Here is a 21,463-nt window from a genome sequence, read left to right as displayed (position 1 = left end):
TCATCGGTTGTGCACCTCTGTTTTCAGCTTAGGAGGTATCGGCCGTCGCGATTCATTGGGATGGTGTTAAGCCCCGGCTAACGTTCGTTTCGGTGGACATCGGTGGTGTGGCACAGTCGGACCCAGAGCTTCAACTTGAAGATGGCGTGTGCCCACGGCACACGCCATCACTTTCTGACACGCCAAATTTCTGACATGCCCTACTGCTTCCAAATCGCAGTGTACTGTTGCCCTCCTTCACTTTCGTTAGTTCGAACTTTCGTTAATTCGAATTGAAGCGGCTTCCCCTTGCGGTTCGAATTAACGAGATTTTACTGTATTTAAGAATGATGATATTAAAGAAACTAAAATTTCGTTTTAATGTATATCGATGAACTAGCTGGTGCATGACTTGGTAAAAAGAAAATCCCTAAAAATGGGGCCAAACAAAAACAAGACAGCACACTATCGTGTGTCTTCTCATTTGTAGGCCAGACTTGTTGCAGCCCAGGTAACGGCGGAGATCGCCATTGTTTTTCAGCCAGACCTTCTAGTGAATGGTACGGCCACGGTTACATACGGGAGAGGGCGGGCACTATGTTCAAGTTTCCTATCACTCAATTGCGCTTTCTGCATTGTGGGTATACTATATTATGATAGATTTAAAAATAAAGGAATGAAGTTTTTCACAAGAGCTTAGATAGTATCATATGATGCAAGTTTCCCTGAATTTTGGTGACCTGCTGTCTGAGTTATTTGAAGAAGTGTTTGGAAGCAACTTGCAATGATAGTACTGCAGTCACCATGCAACCCATATTGTTATTTGATCACACTTGGGAACTGATGAGGCAGACAGTCCGAAGTAGGGCTGCTTCCTGTTTAGAAGCCTTTGTGAAAATTATGGCTTCCATAAGGGCCAGTAGCTCCAAAAGATTTGAAAGCGTCACGTCTCCTGATACCCGTCTATACTGAAAATTTCCGAGACGTTTAGTTGGGATGAGCTCTCCATAGCAAGCAGCATATGTTACGACGGGGTAGGTGATCCTCAGCTAGGTGACTGGCCATGGCTGTCTGGTGTTGAGCGATTGGGCAGTGACGAGTTGCTCTCCCTATGTCTATAATTAGCCGCCAACTTCGCTCTTGACATCTTTTATGCATGCTCCCCTCTCCTCACATCTATCAATCCGCTCCTCTTCTTAACATTCTTTTCTGTTAGTCATTGCCACACTCATAAACATTCATTGGTTTGTTGAACGGCGCGGTGGCTGCTAACATTCCTATATTTCTGTTTCTGAGTGGACTTCGAGGCCATTCGCCTACCCGCCCTCCCACCTGTTTGTTGTGGTGGTTCCTTAGCTTCTCTGGCCCGGCACCTCCGTCCATGACATATTTTTCTCTGTGTAAATCAGCATTTTTTTAAAGCAAACCTTTTCTTTTTTTTGAAATTTTGCCCGTGTCGGGGTGGTTCAGAGTGTGTATATACATGGAAGGACTGTTGAAGAGAGGAAAGAAGATGCAAGAAACTCGTTTGGACCTTTGTACTGCATCGAATGTGCACAATGCACTCAGGAGTTCCCTGGGTGTAGATCACCACATTAGCCTCTTGACAGCTCTTATTATCCGTAACCTCCCACAAGGTCACTGCAGAAATTGCAGCACTTACCTTTCTAGTATACCCAAGTCCAGAGGGAAGCTAGGTAGAATGGTAGAGAGGAGGGAGGGGGTGGGGGAGGAGGCAGAGAATAGGTAGAACCAATGCAGTCGCGAAATGAGTGAATAAAAACCTTGCCACTCTTTGCTCACAGTTTCCAGACAAGGCAAGGGAGGAGAGCAGGGGCAGAGGGATAGGAAAAATGTCACATGAGAAGGCAAGGAAATGCAACTACTATAGACAAGACAGTGGTTGCGGGGAAACTGGATAAACTTGTGACGTGCAAGGGCCGGGGCGAGCTAGCCTAAGACCCACGACGAGGAGCCACGGTTCTCGGAGGCCAAGCGCGGGATCGACAGTAGTTGACTGAGCGGTGAACAGGTGGCGTGAGTGCGGGGAGGACAGTGGCGCGAGTGTGCGGGGAGAGAGTGGGAAGGGATCGGAGTGTGGTTGCGGATGTTGCGGGCGCGGAAGGTTGGCGTTCGGGAAATAAAGCGGTAGTTCGGGACAACGTGTGGCGTGTCGTCGATCGTGACAAGTAGGGGCCCGTCCGGGATCTACGTGGACATGGAGACAGTGGACGTTCCCGAGCAATTAGTACAGCATCTGCTGGGGCAGACGAGCGGATCCACCATAGAACGCGAGCAAATCGTGGCAGCTGTCAGACAAAGACTGATGGCGGCCGAGGCAGTACCTATGGGTTCTACGACAACGGCGGCGGCGGTACAACCGGCGAGCGACTGCGCTCCGCGCTCTACAGGAGGTCAGCCAGGTCAGCCTCCAAGGTTTAAGGGGTTCAACGACCATCAGTCCCCCGAGGAATTTTTGGACCGGCTTGAAACGTTTTGTTTGGTCAGCGGTGTCGCAGATGACAAGAGGCTTACGCACATTGTGCCTGCTGCGCTGGAAGGCAGTGCGAAGTTGTGGTGGCGATTCGTGAACTCGTTTGCGTCGTGGGAGGAGTTCACTGTGGCGTTTATTGCGGAATTCTCCTCCATTGACGCGAAGCGCCACTTGAAACAAGAGCTGGAGCACCGGACGCAACATCCCCAAGAAAATTTAAAAGGAATTCATATATACCATCGCGGCCTACTACGACCGGATTGGCGGCGAAGTGCCCGAGTCGGAAAGGGTTGACCGCGTGCTGCGGCAGATGCACCCGCAACTCCAGGATTTGGTCGAGGGAAGACAGTTCAGCAGTCTCGCGGAGTTGGCGAAGGCCGCTGACGGTCTCATGGAGCGTTTCTGGAGGCGCATGCAGTACAAGCCACCACCGCCCCTGACTGACCAAGTCGCGAGAGACTTGGCCTTCCAATCGGCTATAAACGTGGCTGGCGTGCCGGGAACACAACCCGGAGGGTTGATGACAGCGGCTGCCGCGCCGTTCCAGTATCCGCCGGCGGCATCCCCCTGGCCGTTGCACCCCGCGGCAATACAGCCCTCCTACCACCGAGACCAACTGCACGGATTGGTCGCATTCACCACAAGGACGCCACATCTCTCAACGCCGTCACAGCAGCAAAGGTACCAGCCGCGTGACCCCAGAGGATTCAACTGCCATCGCTGCGGAGGCGTCGGTCACATGGCCCGCGAGTGCCCTACAGGTCGGCGTGGCGGCCCACCCCGCTGCTACCAATGCAACGGGATCGGACATATCCGCTCTCAGTGTACGAGAAACGGGGGACGGTAGGTGCTACACTGGCAAGCACCTACGAGACTGCGCTGCAAGTAGCGGCCTTGGCCGGCAACAAGGAGCCTCTCCTGGAAGTGCAGATCGGGAGGACGACGTTCCAGGCCCTACTGGACACAGGCTCGAGTGTGAGCTTGCTTGGATTGCCGGCGGCAAGGGTAGCGGTTGAGGCGGGCGCCAAACCCAAGACACAGGAACAAGCACTCCGCCTCGCAACAGGTTGGTCTCAGTCAACGACTTCCCTCAAGTGCAAAATAAAGTGGGCCACAAGCAGCCGCAATCAACGCTTCCTGTGTGTGCCAGACTTGTGTCGGGACATTGTGCTGGGCAGAGATTTTTTAACAGGTACAGGCATCTCTTTACATGTATCGCTGGGTGGATGGACGATTGGAACCGATCCACAGTGCATGGTGCCATTTGCTAAGCGCGAAAAGGACCCAGCGACAGCACTTGCAATAGAAGATGGAGAGTCGTACCACTTGCACAGCCTCTTTGAAGAAGTGCTTGTAGTTCCAGGCATAGAGAACATGCATCAGGCTGGCACCAGGGAACTACACCCAAGCATGAGTAAAGTTCTCGATGACTTTAGCCATCTGTTTACTACAGTTGCGGGATGTACCACCATGGCTCAGCACCGCATTGACACGGGGGACAGTGCGCCCGTGAGATGCAAGCTACGTCCAGCGAATGCGAAGAAGCAGAAGATCATCGAGGGCTGTGTGGATGACCTCCTAGAACAGGGCCTTATAAGACGAAGCACCAGCCCGTGGACTAGCGCCCCAGTGCTCGTTGCAAAGAAGTCTGGAGGCTACCGGCTCACTGTGGACTACCGTCCGTTAAATGCACGCACCCGAGTACCTGCCTACCCAATGCTTCGAATAGACTGGCTGCTAGCACAATTGGGCCGAGCAATGTGGTTTTCCAGCTTTTATCTCTCCCAAGGGTTTTTCCAAATTCCTGTTTGCGAGGCTGACATAGCTAAAACGGCCTTCATTTGCCATCAAGGTACATTTGAATTTACGAGGATGCCCTTCGGGGTGGCAGGCGGTCCAGCAACTTTTCAAACCGTAATGGACCGCATGCTGCAGGGAATCAATCACCACTTTGCTATGGGATTTTTAGATGATGTCCTTATATACTCAGAGACACTGGAGAACCATGTTGAACATGTAAGGGAAGTACTACAACGCATTGAGGGCGCTGGCCTTACGATTAATCCAGATAAAGTACAGGTCTGCCGTCAGTCCCTCAAGTTTTTAGGTCACATTATCTCCCCTGGGCAGTGCAGACCAGATGAGGACAAGGTGCATGCAGTGCTGGATTACCCAAGACCCAGTACAGTTAAGCAGCTGCAAGCCTTCCTGGGACTTGCCGGCTACTATAGAAGCTTCATCCCTCACTTTTCACTGACGGCACATTCACTGACCAACCTTTTGAAGAAGAACGAGCCATGGCAGTGGGAGGAGTGCCAAGAGCAGGCTTTCACTGCACTCAAGCAGGCCTTAGCTCAGGATGCTGTTATAAGCCTCCCAGATCTAAATCGACCCTTTGTGGTGGAGACAGATGCAAGTGGCATTGGCATTGCAGCTGTGCTACTGCAGGCTGGCCCTGATGGACTGCAGCCCGTTTACTTCATTAGCAGAGTCCTTACAGCAGCCGAGAGCCATTATACTGTCCAGGAGTGGGAATGCCTGGCTGTAGTCTGGGCAGTGGAGAAGTTCAGGGAATATCTTGAATTTACGGAGTTTGATATACACTGTGACCACTCCTCCCTGGCATGGATGTTTAATACCGACCAAGCTTCACCCAGGGTCAAGCGTTGGGTTCTTCGGCTGCAGGGCTTCAATTGCCGAATCAAGCACAGACGAGGGCTGGCAAACATACCCGCTGATGCCTTGAGTAGAGTCCCTCTCCAGTGTGAAGACAACCAAAGTGACAACCTACATGAGACGCTGTTCCCTATTGCTGCTCCAGAACCTGAAGGCAAAATTACATTTGATGAAGTAGCTGTGGCCTCGGAGGTTGACTCTTCCCTGCTGAGTGACACAACACAGCTGGTACAAGAACAGGCTCGTGATGACCGCCTCTTAAAGCTGAAGGCGGTGGTCCAAGGGACTCAGCTACCAAGCTCAGACCCTGATCATCGCCTCTTTCGCGATCTGGCCGAAACAATGGAACTGCAGCCAAGCGGATTGCTGGTTCAGCAAAGAGGCAACCAGAAGGTAGTGTGATTACCTAATCACTTGCGGCAGCTGGCACTGAAGGTGGCCCACGACCATCCCACTGCAGGCCATGCTGGATTTTTCAAAACTCTGAGGCGTATTGCTGCACGATTCGTCTGGCTGGGCATGCGAGCAGACATATCAAAATATGTGCGATGCTGTACTGTCTGTCAGTGCACAAAAGCTCGACGCAAGAAACCAGAAGGCCTCATGAGCAGTCAGTGGGCAACATCGCCCATGGAAGAGCTCAGTGTCGACATTATCGGGCCCTTGCCATCTACACCTCGGGGCCACAAATACTTGCTGGTAGTTATTGACAAATTTACGAAGTTCCCAGAGCTTTTCCTTCTACGAGCAGCAACAAGTGCAAAAATACTGGAGTGCATGGTGCAAGTCTTCTGCCGCCATGGCACACCTGTGGCCATCACCAGTGACAATGGCAAGCCCTTTGTTAGCACACTATGGCACAACCTCTTAAAACACTGGGGCATCAAAGATCGTCACGCAGTGCCTTACCGGCCGGCTGGCCAAATGGTGGAGCGTCACAATGGCACAATTACGCAGTGTCTACGGGCATACTGCTCCAACCACAAAGACTGAGACCGGCATATACCTGAGATCGCCCTTGCCATGCGTACTGCCGAGAGCGTCGTCACCGGATATACTCCAGCATTGTTGTGTTACGGCCGCGAGTTGCGCACCTCATGGGAACCTGCAAGCGACAAGGAGGACACAGAGCCTCTGAAAGCAGCACACCATGCACTTGCTGCAGAACTCCAGCGGTGCCTTGGAGAGGCCCTCCAGTACGCTCGGTCCCATCAGGCAGCTGCTTGGAAGGTGCAGAAATCCTGTTACGACCGTCATCGTCAGCCCACAACCATCAAAGAGGGTGACCTTGTGCTCCTGGATTCACATACCTTGAGTGATGCGGCCAAGGGCGTTTCGGCGAAATTGGCACCGCGGCGAAGTGGACCTTATTGTGTAGTCAAACGATTAGGTGACAATGACTTTGTTTTGAGCGATCCTGCTACAGGACGTCATCGAACTACCGCCCACGCTGATCAGCTGATGCTCTACCATGAGCCATGGCTTCTCCCTACCAGCACAGCTTCGCAATTCGAGGGGGGGGGGGGGGGGGGAGAGTTGTGACGTGCAAGGGCCGGGGCAAGCGAGCCCAAGACCCACGAAGAGGAGCCACGGTTCTCGGAGGCCAAGCGCGGGATCGACAGTAGTTGATTGAGCGGTGAACAGGTGGCGTGAATGCGGGGAGGACAGCGGCGCGAGTGTGCGGGGAGAGAGTGGGAAGGGATCAGAGTGTGGTTGCGGATGTTGCGGGCGCGGAAGGTTGGTGTTCGGGAAATAAAGCGGTAGTTCAGGACAACGTGTGGCGTGTCGTCGATCGTGACAAACTTAAGTTCTAGGTTCGATGACATGACAACCCCCTTCTGCTCCTTCGGACCGCCACTAGCCCTCACCTTGCTGTCACATTCAAGCTCTCCCTTTCATCCATGTCACTCTTTCGGAGCCCACCTCGCGAAAAGTTTTGTTCCGTGGGAAGAGGGGGGGCGGGGGTTGACCCCCACCTGGCTACGCCAATGCAGTGTTGGGCCTGCAGACTGCATCATTGATAGCAGTCTCCAGTGCGATCAGAAAAGCATTTTTTTTTTCTTTTGGTAGAATTGATCATGCCACTGAATGAAGGCTCTCAGCAGCCTTCAGAGTCACCTTCCCTTGACAATGGCTGTGAAGCTTAAGATGAGGGAGCCACTGATAGACAGGTAGCAATGCAGCTGCCAGATGCTTTCCGGTTTTTACTTTTATGTGATGCCTCACTTCTGCAGCCAGGTGTTTGTGGCAGCCCAAGGAGCCTAGTGAACAGAGCTCAATCATGATGAGGTCATCTTTATGACCGCAATGTGCTTGATCGTGAATTCCAAAGCACGAATGCTCAAAGGCTCAGTTGCGTGTCTGAGGATTCTGCGCACGAAGCTTGGTTGCGAAGTCTGCATCACCAATGCTCGGAATGATAAGCCGCGGGTCTGAGCCATCCATAAATGGAGGGATTGGCCATACTTCTGCCATCTCTGCGTAGTGCCTGTTTTGACACTCGTCGAGATTATGGTGGTCAAGACATCGAGAGCTCGCAAGGTGCAAAGAGCAGACGACACCCCTACAGATCGGGCACTGGACCAATGGCGAAGAGCGATGGGGTCACCCGGCATGAGCGGCCAATCGGTGACTTTGGAACGACCTTCCATCATTTGCTTTTTGTGCACTTGTTTCAGAGTGTAGGAGATAGCAGAAACAGTAGATTTGAAGACGGAGAAATGCACTTTCTGATGAGACCAAGATGGCGGCACTCAGTTGTGCCGTCTCAGAGGTATTGCAGTTGAAAAATACAATTTTTTCATCATTTCCGCAAAATTACTTGCCACCTTGGCTGATACAACAAATTTTTCAGAGCTTTTGAAATCAGATAGAAAAAAAGTTGCAGAAATTAAAAATGTGATTTAAAGAAATAATCAATTTTTTTGCCATCTTTGGTGATGTAAAACCCATGCCCCCCTTAAAATAACTAGCTGGAATGTTTCGACTTCCTGGAATGGCCCGAGCTTGGCTCTGGATCAGCCTGTGCGATATTGCCCAGTATTCACAGCAGAGCCTCTTCTCAGAGCTGACAACTTCTTCCTCTACACAAGGAAGCTTGCTTTGGTTTGTTTCTCAAGATGTGTGACGATCTTTGTTTGTAGCTCTAAGCTTGTTCTCTTGTTTCGTCCAGTAGTGCATACACATTGGGTTAACACTGAAACATCATCCACAGGCACGGTTGTCAAGCTCCAAGGCATGATCTACAACCTTCAGTTTGAAGCCGGTTGTGTAATTGATGTAATGGACCATCGCACGACACGCAGCAGATGCACAGCAGCCCAGAAATAAAAATAAAGTTGCGGCAGAGCACCCGATCAACAACAAAATAAGTCGTGGTGAAATGGCGAACGGCTGAGTGAGTGACGGGGTCAAGTGCATTTTCTTACCTTGCTCTCATGCTGCTGTGCTTGCATGATGTTATAAGCGAGAACATTTGTGATGATGAAGCAGCCTGCATTATCATCAGCAGCAATAAAAGCCCGCAGTAGACTAGTTACCTCCCCATGTCACCGATGTTCATGTCGCCAGTGTTTAAAGTCGTCTGCTTCAAAAGGTATTTGCTCTATTACGGTGCAATCAAACAATTTTGTGATAGCCGACGGAGCTGGCCCATTGTGCTGAGGTAAAGTGAACATGCTGGACAGCGACCTTAACACTCAAGTGTGCAATTTTTATGCACGGTTAAAAAAATAAAAACATTCTTAAGGACAAAAGTGTGGGGTGGGTTCATCATGGGAGTAAATACAGTAATCAAGTTTTTTGCTGCAAGTACTTATCAAGGTTCCACTGAAACATGCTTACAGATGTCAACAATGGAATACCCAGCGATGGAATAAATACCCATATAGATACGGTAGTCTCCAAAGCTTCCAAATCACTGTGGTGCACAATGCGACTCCCGATGTAAAGAGTCTTGCATACAAATCTCTCGTAAGGCCAGTAATAGAATATGCAAAAATAGTATGGGACCCTTACACGGCTATTAACCGCCTCAAGCTTGAAAAGATTCAACGCCTTGCCTCAAAATTTATATTTAATAAATACCGCCACATCTATTGCCCAACTCAGCTTTGAGAACAAGCTCAACTACCAGCTCTTGAAGCAAGAACCAGATAGGAAATATTGAATTTTCTTTACCTTATTATCCACAGCTACAGTAGGATAGATAAATCATAGTATTTTGAAATCAAAGCTAACGAAACATCCAGACATCGCCACAGTAAATTTATTCCATTACCAGTTTTAAAAAATAACTGCTTTAAGTTTAGTTATTTTCCCCGCACTTGGAAAGATTGGAACACTCTCCCAGACTCCGCTGTTTCATCTTCCACATTGACCGAATACTTTCATAATATTGAGAATATTGTGTTTGCTACTGAGACTGAACAGTAGGACTCTATTGCCTGTGTGAACTGATGTTTTTTAGCCTTTATGATGTTCTGTTGTTCTGTGTTGTGCCTAGAGATTGTACTTTCCAACGTCCGTACATACATTTATTTTCAGTTGAATATCTGCCCATCTTTGCCTTTTGTACTTTATATTATGTTCAAATTTGTCCTCTCCCACTCCTGTTATCATCCCTCTGGGACTGACAGTATCACTAAATGAATGAACGAAGACAGTCCTTACCACCAAAGCCAGCATTGCAGACACATGCAGTCTGGCGACTATGTCGGGCTGAGACCAAGCTGTGGCCATCTGCAGCAAGGACCACAGTGTCACCAGTGTCCAGCACTAGCCGATCCTGGCATTCACCATGCACACAGTGCAGGGTAGGGCACCGGTCACCCTACAGTGTCAAACAAAATCACGGCTTAGCAAAAATATCTGCCATGAAGAAAAAGAAGAACTTTATTTACTCATAAATCTAAGTGGTGTATATGGGTGGAGCCCCTATTTAAGGGTCCCACTGGCTTCCGCGGCTCGCCAGGTCCGGTGGAGGGCCACCACCTGGCTTCCAGAGTCTAGTTCGGTGAGTCACGCCTCCCACAACTGGCCACAAATTGTGATGCAACATGATGTCAGGTTTATGATGTCATGATGTCAGTTCAAGAGCCAAAGTACATTCTGTACAACACGAAAAATTTCAGGGGACATGAATGGTCCTTTGTGCCATCGTGAGTGGTACAAATCCCCAAGATAGAACTGTCCATGACTTTCACATCCCTCGACCAGAATGCCTGCACATTGTGGCCTAACCACTTAAGAAGCCAGGTGGTTTACCATTCACCCTTTATCAGCACTGACATCCCCCTCTGCAGATTCTGCAAAAGCTGTGGTAGGGTGAACAGATAAATACTTCACACTGGTTAACGAGCATCCACACACTGCAGTGCATGCAAAGGATGCAGAGAAGGTTCCAGATTTCCAAAGTATGTCAGCCAGAATAAGGTACACCATAGTACAACAATCACTACACTAGTCAAGGCTCTTGCAAGACCAATCAAGTATGTACCGAGGTGCAATACCACTGGCAAAACTTTCGCCTTACACCTAGGCTTGAACCTTGGTACAACAAAGTTGAAGGAGGAGCCAAAATTACTTTGTTACATCTGTTACTTCGTTATATCCACTGCTGCCATTTAGTGTAATATAAGTCCAATGGGGTGCGCGAGTGTAAACATGTTAAATAAGAAGACAGCCTTGTGGCTTGCGTAGCCGCTAGCTATATGGCCATGCATGCAGTGAAATTTGAATAAAACAACCAAAGAATCTTCATCATGTCATGCGACTTAGCACCTGATGTGTCAGACAGCCTTTAGATAGCTGCCTTCTGTTCTATTGTGAGGGTCTTTCATGTCCACTTTCCATTTGGCTCGTCATGGTCGAGCAGCATGTGGCACACAACATAGCGCTCTCTCTGTGTGATCGAGGAGGTAAGCGAATTTCCCTGTGTTGGCTTGTGGCCTCCAAGATCGCACCGATGCCAATGCTATCTTGGAGGCCACGCGCAGCTGCCTGCCAGTGGCGCACCAAAGAGAGAGGGGGATGCGAGAAGTGAATGCGTGGCCTGAGTGTGACCCCCGAGATTGCACTGGGGTGGTCTCTGAGGCTGGCTCAGCTGCAGCTGCTTGCGCGGCACGCCATAGAGAAATAGTGTGATTGCACTAATGTTCCACACTGCCGCGCTTAGCCAGGCAGCATGGCCCGACCGCGTGACCCTCACAATTGTGCTGGGGAGGTCTTGGAGGCCAGGCCGAGCCGTGCCTGCATGTCACACAGAAGTGAATGCACTAATCTTTTGCACCGCTGTGCGTAGGCGTGCTGCCAGGCACGTGAAAGAAAAGTCAATGGAGAAGTACGATAGTAAGCTGCTGCTTGTGCAAAGGTGTGCAGCTATGGGCAGCAGTGAGAAAGACCAGTGTTGCTCAACAACATATTTCATGTGGGGATGCGGGAGTTACGAACTGCCAAGGCGAACGAGTGCCGATTCTTGGCGTGCAACGGCCGGGTATTTTTTGGTTTTGGAGACGAATGTAGTTCGTTATATCCATTGGCCAGACAATTTCACTTCGTTAAAATATACTAGTTTTAAATACATGGATCTCTTTGGCGATTTCAAGAGGAATTTCATGTAATTCATTATATCCTGTTATGTTATAACCATGTTCGAGTGTATTCGCTTTGGAGGTGTTTCCAGCCACTCCTAAAGCTGACACATGTTGCTCACAGAAGTTGAACCTCCTATATAACAAACATGTTACAGACCTCGCTGCCTAGATGTATTTACAACATCAAATTTCCCAAATCATTGCCTAAAATTTTTGGTTTTATTTTATAAACACAAACATTTCAGAAGCTTCTACACGTCCAGAAAATATATGTGACTGGCAGTGTTGCAAACTATTTTTCGAGCATGTCGCTATGCTCACACAAAAAGAAGTCACAAAATGTTTGTTAAAATTTAATGCAAATTGCTTAAAATTGTCAATAAAGCAGTTGAGTGAATTTTGAATAACGTAGATGATTTGTGACATCATAACGAGGGCTTGCATGGTTTATCGAGACATTTCACATCTGTCTAGTGTCAGTATTGGTGAGGAATGAACAGCAAATTTACCAAGTTTGTAAAGTGACAAATTCAACAAAGTTTAAACTAACACAGGTAAGTAGACATTGCAGGTACGTAAATGCACATAAGATACAAGGACAAAAGAAAGTACAAGACACAAGTAGCGCATTTGTTCCTTATATCTTAGGCAAATTTACACGCCTGCAATGCTGAACCAACTCGCCCAACTAGTTTTGTTGACCAAGTAGATTTCGTCAGCCCAGAAACACACTTTACATAGCATGCCTACAAGTTTCCTTACGTTCAACACTTACGAAAGGAGAACTAAAATACAGTAACATGTGCTTTGTTATGTTGTTAGCACCATGACAACAATTATATAACCATATTATAGGTCAATTGCTGCGCCATCTTGTAGGGACACAAGAGAGTCGAGCGTCCCTACAACGTTGAATTTCTTTTTCCCGAATGGCTCTCGCGTCTCCCAAAATACGGTTTCCCTGCCAAGCTCATGGGGCGTCGAAGGTCGGTGTAGTTGCAGTTGCGCATCAGTACAGGAGATGGCGTGAGTGTTCCGAGGCTTGCACCACCAGACAGTGTAGATATTCGAGCAAAAGAGAAGCTTGTTTCCTCCTCTTTAGCTTGTAGTTGGGGTCGAAACATTTCGCGGAACCGTACTGTGAAAGGCTTCAGCTCTAATCCATTTGCAGGACTGCACCTGTGAACAACCTAGACGTCCAGCATATGGCAAACATTACTAGCTTGATACCTTTGCATGGAGAGTTCAACTTCCTTGATACCTAAACATGTTTTATTGCCATGCTACATTTGTTATTTATTGGCTAGATGACTTGCTGTATAGAAGATGCAATAAATGTCCTATTTTTTGTTTGCTCTACTGTGTACGGTGTCCTTTGTTCCAAGATTGCTTGAGACCCCACAAGCTGAAAGGTCTGTGCAATCTGATTTGTTTGAAACACTTGAGTAACGGAAGTGGTGGATAGAGATTAGCATGACTATCTTGTCAACGAGCCCAACCGCTCCAATGCACACACCTTTCTTAAATCAGAGCAAGATTGTTTGCAAGTTAAAAAGAAAAAGTACAGTTGATCTGTCTTAATATTCACCTGCTGCATCTCAGCTCTTTACTATAATTTTTTTATGGTGTCACGCACGCTCAGGCAAGCGTTAACAGATCTCATTTGATGACCAGAAATTAGCTGTCACAATGTTAGTGAATGCTTCGCCCCGTCTCTCAGAAAATTGACGTTACGTGACTGCTAACACCAGACAGGCGAGAACTCGATGCGCTTCAATGCACAAACAGTCTCAGCTCTACCTTTGCACTTTCCGCACAGAGATTACCTCAAAGAGTGTGTTGCCCAAGCATGGACATGTGCAAGAAGGAGAGCTAGGGCAGATAGGCATGCCAAGAATTACTGCAAGTTTCTGACTCGTTTGGTTTTTCTGAAGGGCACACAACCATTGAGTTTTCTTGTGTCTTTCACATACACAGTTCAATAATGCCATGAACAGCTGGCTGCTCTGCTGCAAGTGAGTCGAGCGGCAATCCCTCCAATGCAGACTACTGCCAAAGTGTCGAGTTGGAATAATGTCACGACTAAAGGCTAGCAAGAGAACAGAAGAAAACGAATTGCGGGACACGAGCAGCGACCATGCTCCCTTTGAAAGAAGACAAAGTTGGCGTGTCGGCTCTCGTTTCAAACAGAGCTGGTTTTTGTTTCTCGCGTTCTGGCCCTGTGTCCCTTTTTTTTGACGTTGCGACACTGGTGGAGGCGCTGGGTAATAGGACAGTGTTTCCACGGGTACATTAAGCTGCAGGGTTGGCGATGGTGGCGGGTGGTATGGAGGGGTTAAAGACTCGTTGTGAGCACGAGGCAGGGATGATGGGCTGTGCGGCGCTGGGGTTGGATGATGGACGGTCGACGCATAGTTTACTGACTGCTGGTCTCGTAGTGATTTGGGCAAAGAAAATGTCAAAGAGAGGACTATCAATAAGATTTGAAGCAGACTTTTTCGACCACTTGATGGATGGTAGGTTAATGTCACCAGCCATTATGATGTGACGACACTTTAATGACGACACGTAATTACAGAGTAGTGATAGGAACTTTGGAGGGGAAGACAGTGGGCGATAGACAGCGCACAAGACAAACATATGGCCCCAACAGTTTACTTTAAAAGAAAGGTTTTCATGGTCGTCTATCTGCGCGAGTACGCTGACGACAAAGCTATCTTTGAGTACTATCGCCACCCCTCCACCTTGACTGGTGCAATCGCGTCGAAAGATTTGATATGAAGGGGGGGATTACATTCGCATCACTGGTGTCACCATGTAGCCACATTTCAGAAACTATGGTTATGTGGGGATCGTATTTAATAAGAAGTTGTTCCAGCTGTTCAATCTTACTTATTAAGCTGCAGGCATTAAAAATTAGCAATCTCAGTTCCCTTGAACTACTACGCATGTCCAGTCAATGACTATCATGTGGTTTACGAGCTGCTCGGACAAGGACGCGCTAATGACTAGTGTCATTTCATATGTAGAGGCTGCCATCAATGCTTAGTTTTTTGTTAACAAGAAAAACATGTTTTGCTTGAGATTTATCGGCCTGAGCAGATTCCCATAGAAGGTGCCTTTTACACAGGGTACACTGGCTGTAATCATTTTGCAAATATATGTTGGTGCCTTTGAGCTTTCTAGCATTGCGCATGACCACTTCTTTTTCTAGGAAATTTTGGAAGTAAACGATCACCAGCTGGTTGCCTGACTTTTGCCCAAGACGGTGAATTCTTGCAACAGAATGGATGGTTTGGCTTAGCTTCTGTGAAAAAAGCTCATCCACAATTGCGTGCTGCAGCGATTTTTCATTTTCTCCTTGTTGTTCTTTAATGCCATAAATAATGATGTTCCATCGTTGGCTGCAATCCTCGAGATCTGGAAGCCTATTGTTTTGTTGTTCAATTACTTGCTTTATGCTTTGAACTTCAGTCTGAAGTGGTTCAATGTGAGAGTTTTTTTCACGGATTTCTGCCAGTGCTTGGTTAACTTCTATCTATTTAGCATTTAAGGATGACACAGTTTGCTCCGTAGGTGAGACATTTTCAAATGTCTGCTAGTTATGATAAGATTGTGCTTGCCCAGATTGAAGTGATGCAAATATCTGGTCATTTGGGCTACACACGAACACTGTGTAAGCTGAGGCAAAAATACTGTTGGCCAAGACTCACAGTGACCATTCAACGATATGTCCAGACATGCCTTGAGTGCTAGTGGCTAACAAACCAGCAGGCTTCCTCCAGCCTGTTGAAGTGCCAGAAACACCATTGGCTCTAGTCGGAATGGATCTTCTAGGCCCATTCCCAAGTTCCACTGCGGGTCACAGATGGATTATCATAGCCAAAGACTACCTCACTTGCTATGCCGAAACCAAGGCTCTGGTGCGGAGCATGGCAAGTGAACCAGTCCAATTTTTTATAGAGAATGTCATACTGAAGCACAGTGCTCCAGCAGTAGTGTTAACTGACAGGGGAAATGCATCTACAGCCAAGCTATTGGACACAGTATTAAGAATTAGTGGAACAGCTCACTGGCGAACGGCGTACCATCCGCAAACGAACAGACTCACAGAACGCCTGAATAAGACGCTCGCGGTTATGCTCTCCATGTACACGGATGCGGAGCACAAGAACTGAGATGAAGTCTTGCCGTATGGCACCTTCGCACACGACATGGCTCAGCAAGAGACAACACGAATGACATCATTCCGTCTCCTACATGGTCGTGAAGTCACAACTATGCTAGATGCGATGCTGCCACACCAATGCAATGGCATCAAAACGGATGCTGAAGACTTCACTCAGCATGCTGAAAAAGCTTGACAGCTTGCTAGCATACATATTCATAGGCAGCAGGATTATGACTGGCGACTCACCGACCAGTCTCCTACAAGCCCTGAGAGAGAGTTTTGGTTTGCACTCCCATTCGCCATCATGGCCTTTTGGAGAAACTGTTAAGGTGCTACTCCGGGCTGTATAAAGTTCTTTGGCGGCTCACTGATGTCAACTATGAGCTTTCTCCTGATAGTCCGCATTGCTCAAGGCGTTCATGGCATCTACCAGAGGTTGTGCACGTGGCCCGGATGAAACCCTATTTGTTCGAGTGAATTCATTGCACTGCAAGCGTGTCCTGGTGCTGTTGCCATGATGATAAAGCATCGGGACGATGCTTTCTAGGAAGAGAGGCTAATGTCACGACTAAAGGCTAGCAAGAGAACAGAAGAGAACGAATTGAGAGACACGAGCAGCGACCACACTCCCTTTGAAAGAAGACAAAGTTGTCGCATTGGCTCTCGTGGTCTCTGAATGCCGAGATGGTTTTTGTTTCTTGCATCCTGGTCCTGCATCCTGTTTTTTTATTTTTTGATGTTGTGACAATATATCTATTTCAGTGTATCTACTTTTTTACTCTTATAAGTATTTAAGCACGCTGTGGGGATGCTCGACTTTCACATGGCCCCTGATGTTGTTCTCATTGCATGGCTCTTGCATCTCCTATTGCCCGGCTTCTCTCCGTAGCTAAGCGCCAGTGGCGGTCGGTGTGGTTGCACCATATTGCGAGAGATGGCACGAGTGTTGCGCTGCTAATGCTGCCTAACAGTTGGGTTAGTTGGGCACGACAAGAAGTAGATGCTTCGTCTTCTTCTTCCACACAGGCGCTGACCCGCTTCACAGGACTGTGCCGGGAAAGGCTTGGGAGCATGACACCGGGATGGACGAACACGATCATGCAAACGTGCCTCCGTTCGGATGACTGTACAGGCGAACGATTAGGTTGGAAGCATAGCGCAGGAAAATACAATCGACAAAGACTAGACAGGACAAGCACTTGTCCTGCCTAGTCTTTGTCAATTGTCTTTTCCCGTGCTATGCTTCCAGTGTAACTATGTATTACCAACCAGCCCAAGTCTGTACTCTTAATTCTGAAGAACAATTAGGCATTGGTGTCTAGCACGCAGGCGAAACATATTCGCTCGCTATCTGGTTATGGTGAGTCGGATTTTTTTCAATTTGTCGCGCGCCCATCGGCATGTTCTGTGTGTTGTGATTCGGCTAGCAGGCATTAGTGTAAGAAAGGTGCAATAAATGACCTTTCGGTTGTTTGAGCAAAATGAGAACAAGGTGAAAGCGTGAGCCAACATTTCGACAAGTGGACTTATGTTTTTCAAGGCTACTGTGTACTTGTCCTTTTTCTTTTGTCTACTTGTCTTTTTCAGCACTACTGTGATGTCGTTCCTCTATCCTAAGAGCATGTATGAGACCCCCCATGTGGCTGCCCAACGTGTACCTCTTGGGCCATTCCACAATAGTTTTGACAGTTTTCCGTTTAGGACAACTTTTTTTTAACCGAAGCGTAGGCCTAGCATCGATTTTGCTTGCTAGCGTCGGAGGCATGCTTTCTTGAATGAGGCAATGGTTGCTGTAGCGTGTTTGAACTTTTCAACATGCTAAGCCTTTATGCAAGTGTTTTGAAGAACAGAACGTTGGTATGTGCGAAAGCCACATGGTCTGCCTCTTGGGAGAGCGAGGCTTAGTGCCCATGGAGCACTGCCAAGCTTAAAGCGAGTGAGTATACGGAAGCCAACTTTTTTTGAACCGAAGCGTAGGCCTAGCATCGATTTTGCTCGCTAGCGTCGGCGGCATACTTTCTTGAGTGAGGCAACAGTTGCTGTAGTGTGTTTGAACTTTTCAACATGCTAAGCCTTTTTGCAAGTGTTTCGAAGAACAGAACGTTGGTATGTGCGAAAGCCACATGGTCTGCCTCTTGGGAGAGCGAGGCTTAGTGCCCACGGAGCACTGCCAAGCTTAAAGCAAGTGAGTATACGGAAGCCTAGCAGGTGGTCTGAGTTTCTTATGTAAATCATCATCATTATCATCATAATCGTCATCATCATATTTTATGTCCACTGCTGGGCCCGTATTTTGAAATGTTTGTTTTGCGCGAAACTATCGCCTTGGCCATGACTCCGCCAATGGCATGAGCGGACTGGCTGTTTCAGCAAAACTGGAAAATAAACAGTGCCACATAGTAGTTCTGGTCAACGTAATTTTAAAGTCATGGTGTCGACGGGTGCCCTCGACATATATTGAATAGATGAACACGTCTTTCGCCGTTCAATTGGTGGTAGAGTGTAGTAGAGATGTGAGGGGCACAACCTGGTGGACTGCGGCGTTGAGGTGTCGCACTTTACTTCCCTCATTCTAGTTAGCCTCGCACGAATTGAAATTACTCATTCCGACTCAAGAAAGTGAGCTTTGTTCACGTGAGCTTATTAACTGAGTAGCTGCCCGATCTTTTGCTAGTGAGTTAAACATCGTGCCACGTGGGCGATGGGCATCACAATTTTTTTTTTCTTACAAGTGCAAGCACTTCATTTTTCTTCACATAATCAGGATTATACAGATACCTGGACCAATAGCCAGGAAAGGCTTGTTTCCGGTCCAGTGTCAAACTATAACAGTCCGGTTAAGTGCAGATTTTAACAGCACGGTATTCCGGAACACGTCATGATTTATTACAGACAAGAAACATTCTGAAAATTCCTTTCCTTTGCACTACTTTAGCATTTGTTGAGTGTGTTCAGTGCACACAGTGTTGAGTGGAGGCACTGCTGGCTTGCTGTCACCTGCACACAGTCTGCATTGCTGCCCCGGACTATAATCCAGGGTAGCATTCGCTGCTCCAAATCCGGGCAGCAATCGCTGCGTTGAACTTGCCTGTGGCGAGTTCAACGCAGCGATTGCAACCCTCTGCGGCTGGGGAAAGAGCCAACAGTCACCAACCAATACTGTGGCCCTTGCCAGCAGGGAACGTCGGTGCGAGCGATGCTTGCTCATACCGACTAGTACGTAACCATTTTCGGCATCCTGGCCTGGAATCGTGTCGTCGAGTCTGCAGAGCTGCTGCTGCAACCAAGGGACGCCAGCGGTGTACTTCAGAGACACTGTTAGCGCGCATGTTATGGACAATGCGTGGTGCGAGCACTGCTGCACGTACTAGCTCTTGTTCGCGAAGTAAGCGTAGATACACCGTGTGACATGTTTCGGCGGAGTATGTAGTAATTTAAGGTTAGGGGGATATGGGCATGCTCGACTCTCATGCATCCCCCTATGTTGTTTTCCCCACATGGCTCTCACATCTGTAATCTCTCTCCCCATAGTTAAGCGCCGGTAGCAGTCAGTCTGGCCGCAACGCATTACGAGAGATGGCGCGAATGTTGCGCGGCTAATGCCACTTAATAACGAGGTTAGTTGCGCGCGACATTCCATGGCGCGCAACTAACCCCACCACAAAGAATGTCGCGCGCAACTAGCCTTGCCATTAAGTGCGGAGGTTGCTCGAGCTTGAGTTTGGCAAGCGTGCAGATGTTCCGCGCATGCGCCGATCCATGCTTCTGTGAGACCATCTCGTGAGGCCTAAGAGCAGGACACCGAAATAGACAAACACTATCATTTGAATGCGCCACCGTTCGCATAACTGTACACGCGAACGACCAGGCGTTGGTGTCTAGCATGGGGCGAATATATTCGCTCACTATCCAGTCATGGTGAGTCAAAGGTCCTAGATTTGTCGCACGCTCATCGGCATGTTCTGTGGATGGCAATTTGGCTACCAGGCATTAGTGTACGAAGGGTGCAATAAATGCCCTTGTGATTCTTTGCACTACTGTGTTGTCATTCCTTTGTCCCAAGAGCATGTGCGAGATACTACAAAGCCCATCTGTATTCATGAATAAACAATGCATGTTTACCTACAGAAAATATTTTTTGCCAATCTATGGCCACTAAAAAAATTGCATTAAATTTTTTCGAAATATCTCAGTCTGAAGATTTTAAAGGGCCCCTCACCAGGTCTGGCCATTTTGAGCTGACAAGCACAGTGCATACAATGCACAGTAACGATTGTGTATGCCAAGTATCACATCCCTATGCACTGTCGAAAGAACTTAAATTTAAAACCAAACGCCATTTGCCCTTCTCCTCGCGGGTTCTGCGCTCCCAGCTAGAGTCGACGTATGTGCACAAGTGTGCCTACGTACATGGCAGTGCTGTGATTTCGTTCATAGCAACATGTGACTTCAAGCATTATTCAAGGCAACACCAATTATTTGTTTAATCTGTGGCTTCAATAGATGAATTCAAGCTTAGAGAAATAATAAAGCATATAAACAATGTCTGCATGGCTTTGTTTTCACCTGTACTATAGAAAAAGATGCACTTCCATTTCGTCTGCTTGTTTCCACGTCGTGCAGTTGCGTGCACAGACAGTGCCTCCTATTTTTTTAAATGCCAGCCAGATGCAGCTAATCCGACCGTTCACCACCCTCTCCTATTGTCCTTTCATGCTCTCTCTCATCGGCTAGTGTTTGTGCCTGTTTTATGGTCGTGGCGGAGAATACCATCTGGGCGGCCCTCACGACGGAAGTCGGAGGAAGACTGACAGACGTGTGATTACCTGAGAGACGCAGGGCGGGGCACGTCTACCGCTTCTCTACCAGAACGACAGAAGCACATGCTAAAACGCGTGTGTGACGCAAGCAGTCATACCATCTGGGTAGTGTTGCATCATGGCAACTCAATGAACTAAGGTGCTTACCAACGGCTCTCATTGGGGAATGAGCGATTGCACTGGGATTGACAAAATAGAGGAGGTGATGGCACAGAGGACGAAACAGTGTTCATTTTCTACCATGTTTCAGTACTGCGATCATGATCTTTCATCCTCTAATGCCTGCCTCATTACTCATGTTTATGGCACTGACTTACACTGCTAATCAGGTGTCCTCGTGCAGAGCGCACAAAATCGTCCGCTGCGTGAAACAAGACAAACGCAACAGCTCGCACACGAGACCGTCGCAAAAACGCAAAAGAAACAGAAAAAAAAAAAAATGCTGCCCACGACGTATTTGTCACATGGTCACCTGGCTTCGGTATTAGAGAATGCAGGGAAGGAATTTCACTTGTAGAGGCTAGACGGGGCATGTGGAGGGGGCATCTATGTTGGCAGTGATGCTCGTTTCTTGAAATCATGGGTTTGCAGCACTTTATATGTTTCTACCTCTCGTATTAATAAACTAATCTGAAAAATTGTTGTGGTGGAAAACTCCTTAGAGGGCACCTAACAACTTGCAGCGTATAACCTGGTGAGGGGCCCTTTAAATATGTAATAAAAGAAATAT

At 48.0% G+C, this 21,463-nt stretch overlaps 1 protein-coding gene across 2 annotated transcripts in view; it reads right to left on the bottom strand.

Annotated features, from left to right (window-relative positions):
* The window catches only part of LOC142578574 (fat-like cadherin-related tumor suppressor homolog), a 512,562-nt gene that overhangs the window by 116,781 nt on the left and 374,318 nt on the right, over nt 1–21,463 (bottom strand). For both annotated transcript variants that reach the window (XR_012827230.1, XM_075687953.1), the window contains exon 29: nt 9,821–9,980. Coding sequence is in view for 1 of the 2 variants with exons in the window: in XM_075687953.1 (XP_075544068.1) it covers nt 9,821–9,980 (160 nt within the window). In the remaining variant the exon portion in view is untranslated. The remainder of the gene's footprint in view (nt 1–9,820; nt 9,981–21,463) is intronic.

The sequence above is a fragment of the Dermacentor variabilis genome, chromosome 4 (assembly GCF_050947875.1).
Source record: "Dermacentor variabilis isolate Ectoservices chromosome 4, ASM5094787v1, whole genome shotgun sequence".
In the NCBI taxonomy this organism is placed as follows: Eukaryota; Metazoa; Arthropoda; class Arachnida; order Ixodida; family Ixodidae; genus Dermacentor; species Dermacentor variabilis.
The sequence above is the reverse complement of the archived record's forward strand: the minus strand, read 5'-3'. Positions and strand labels throughout refer to the sequence as shown.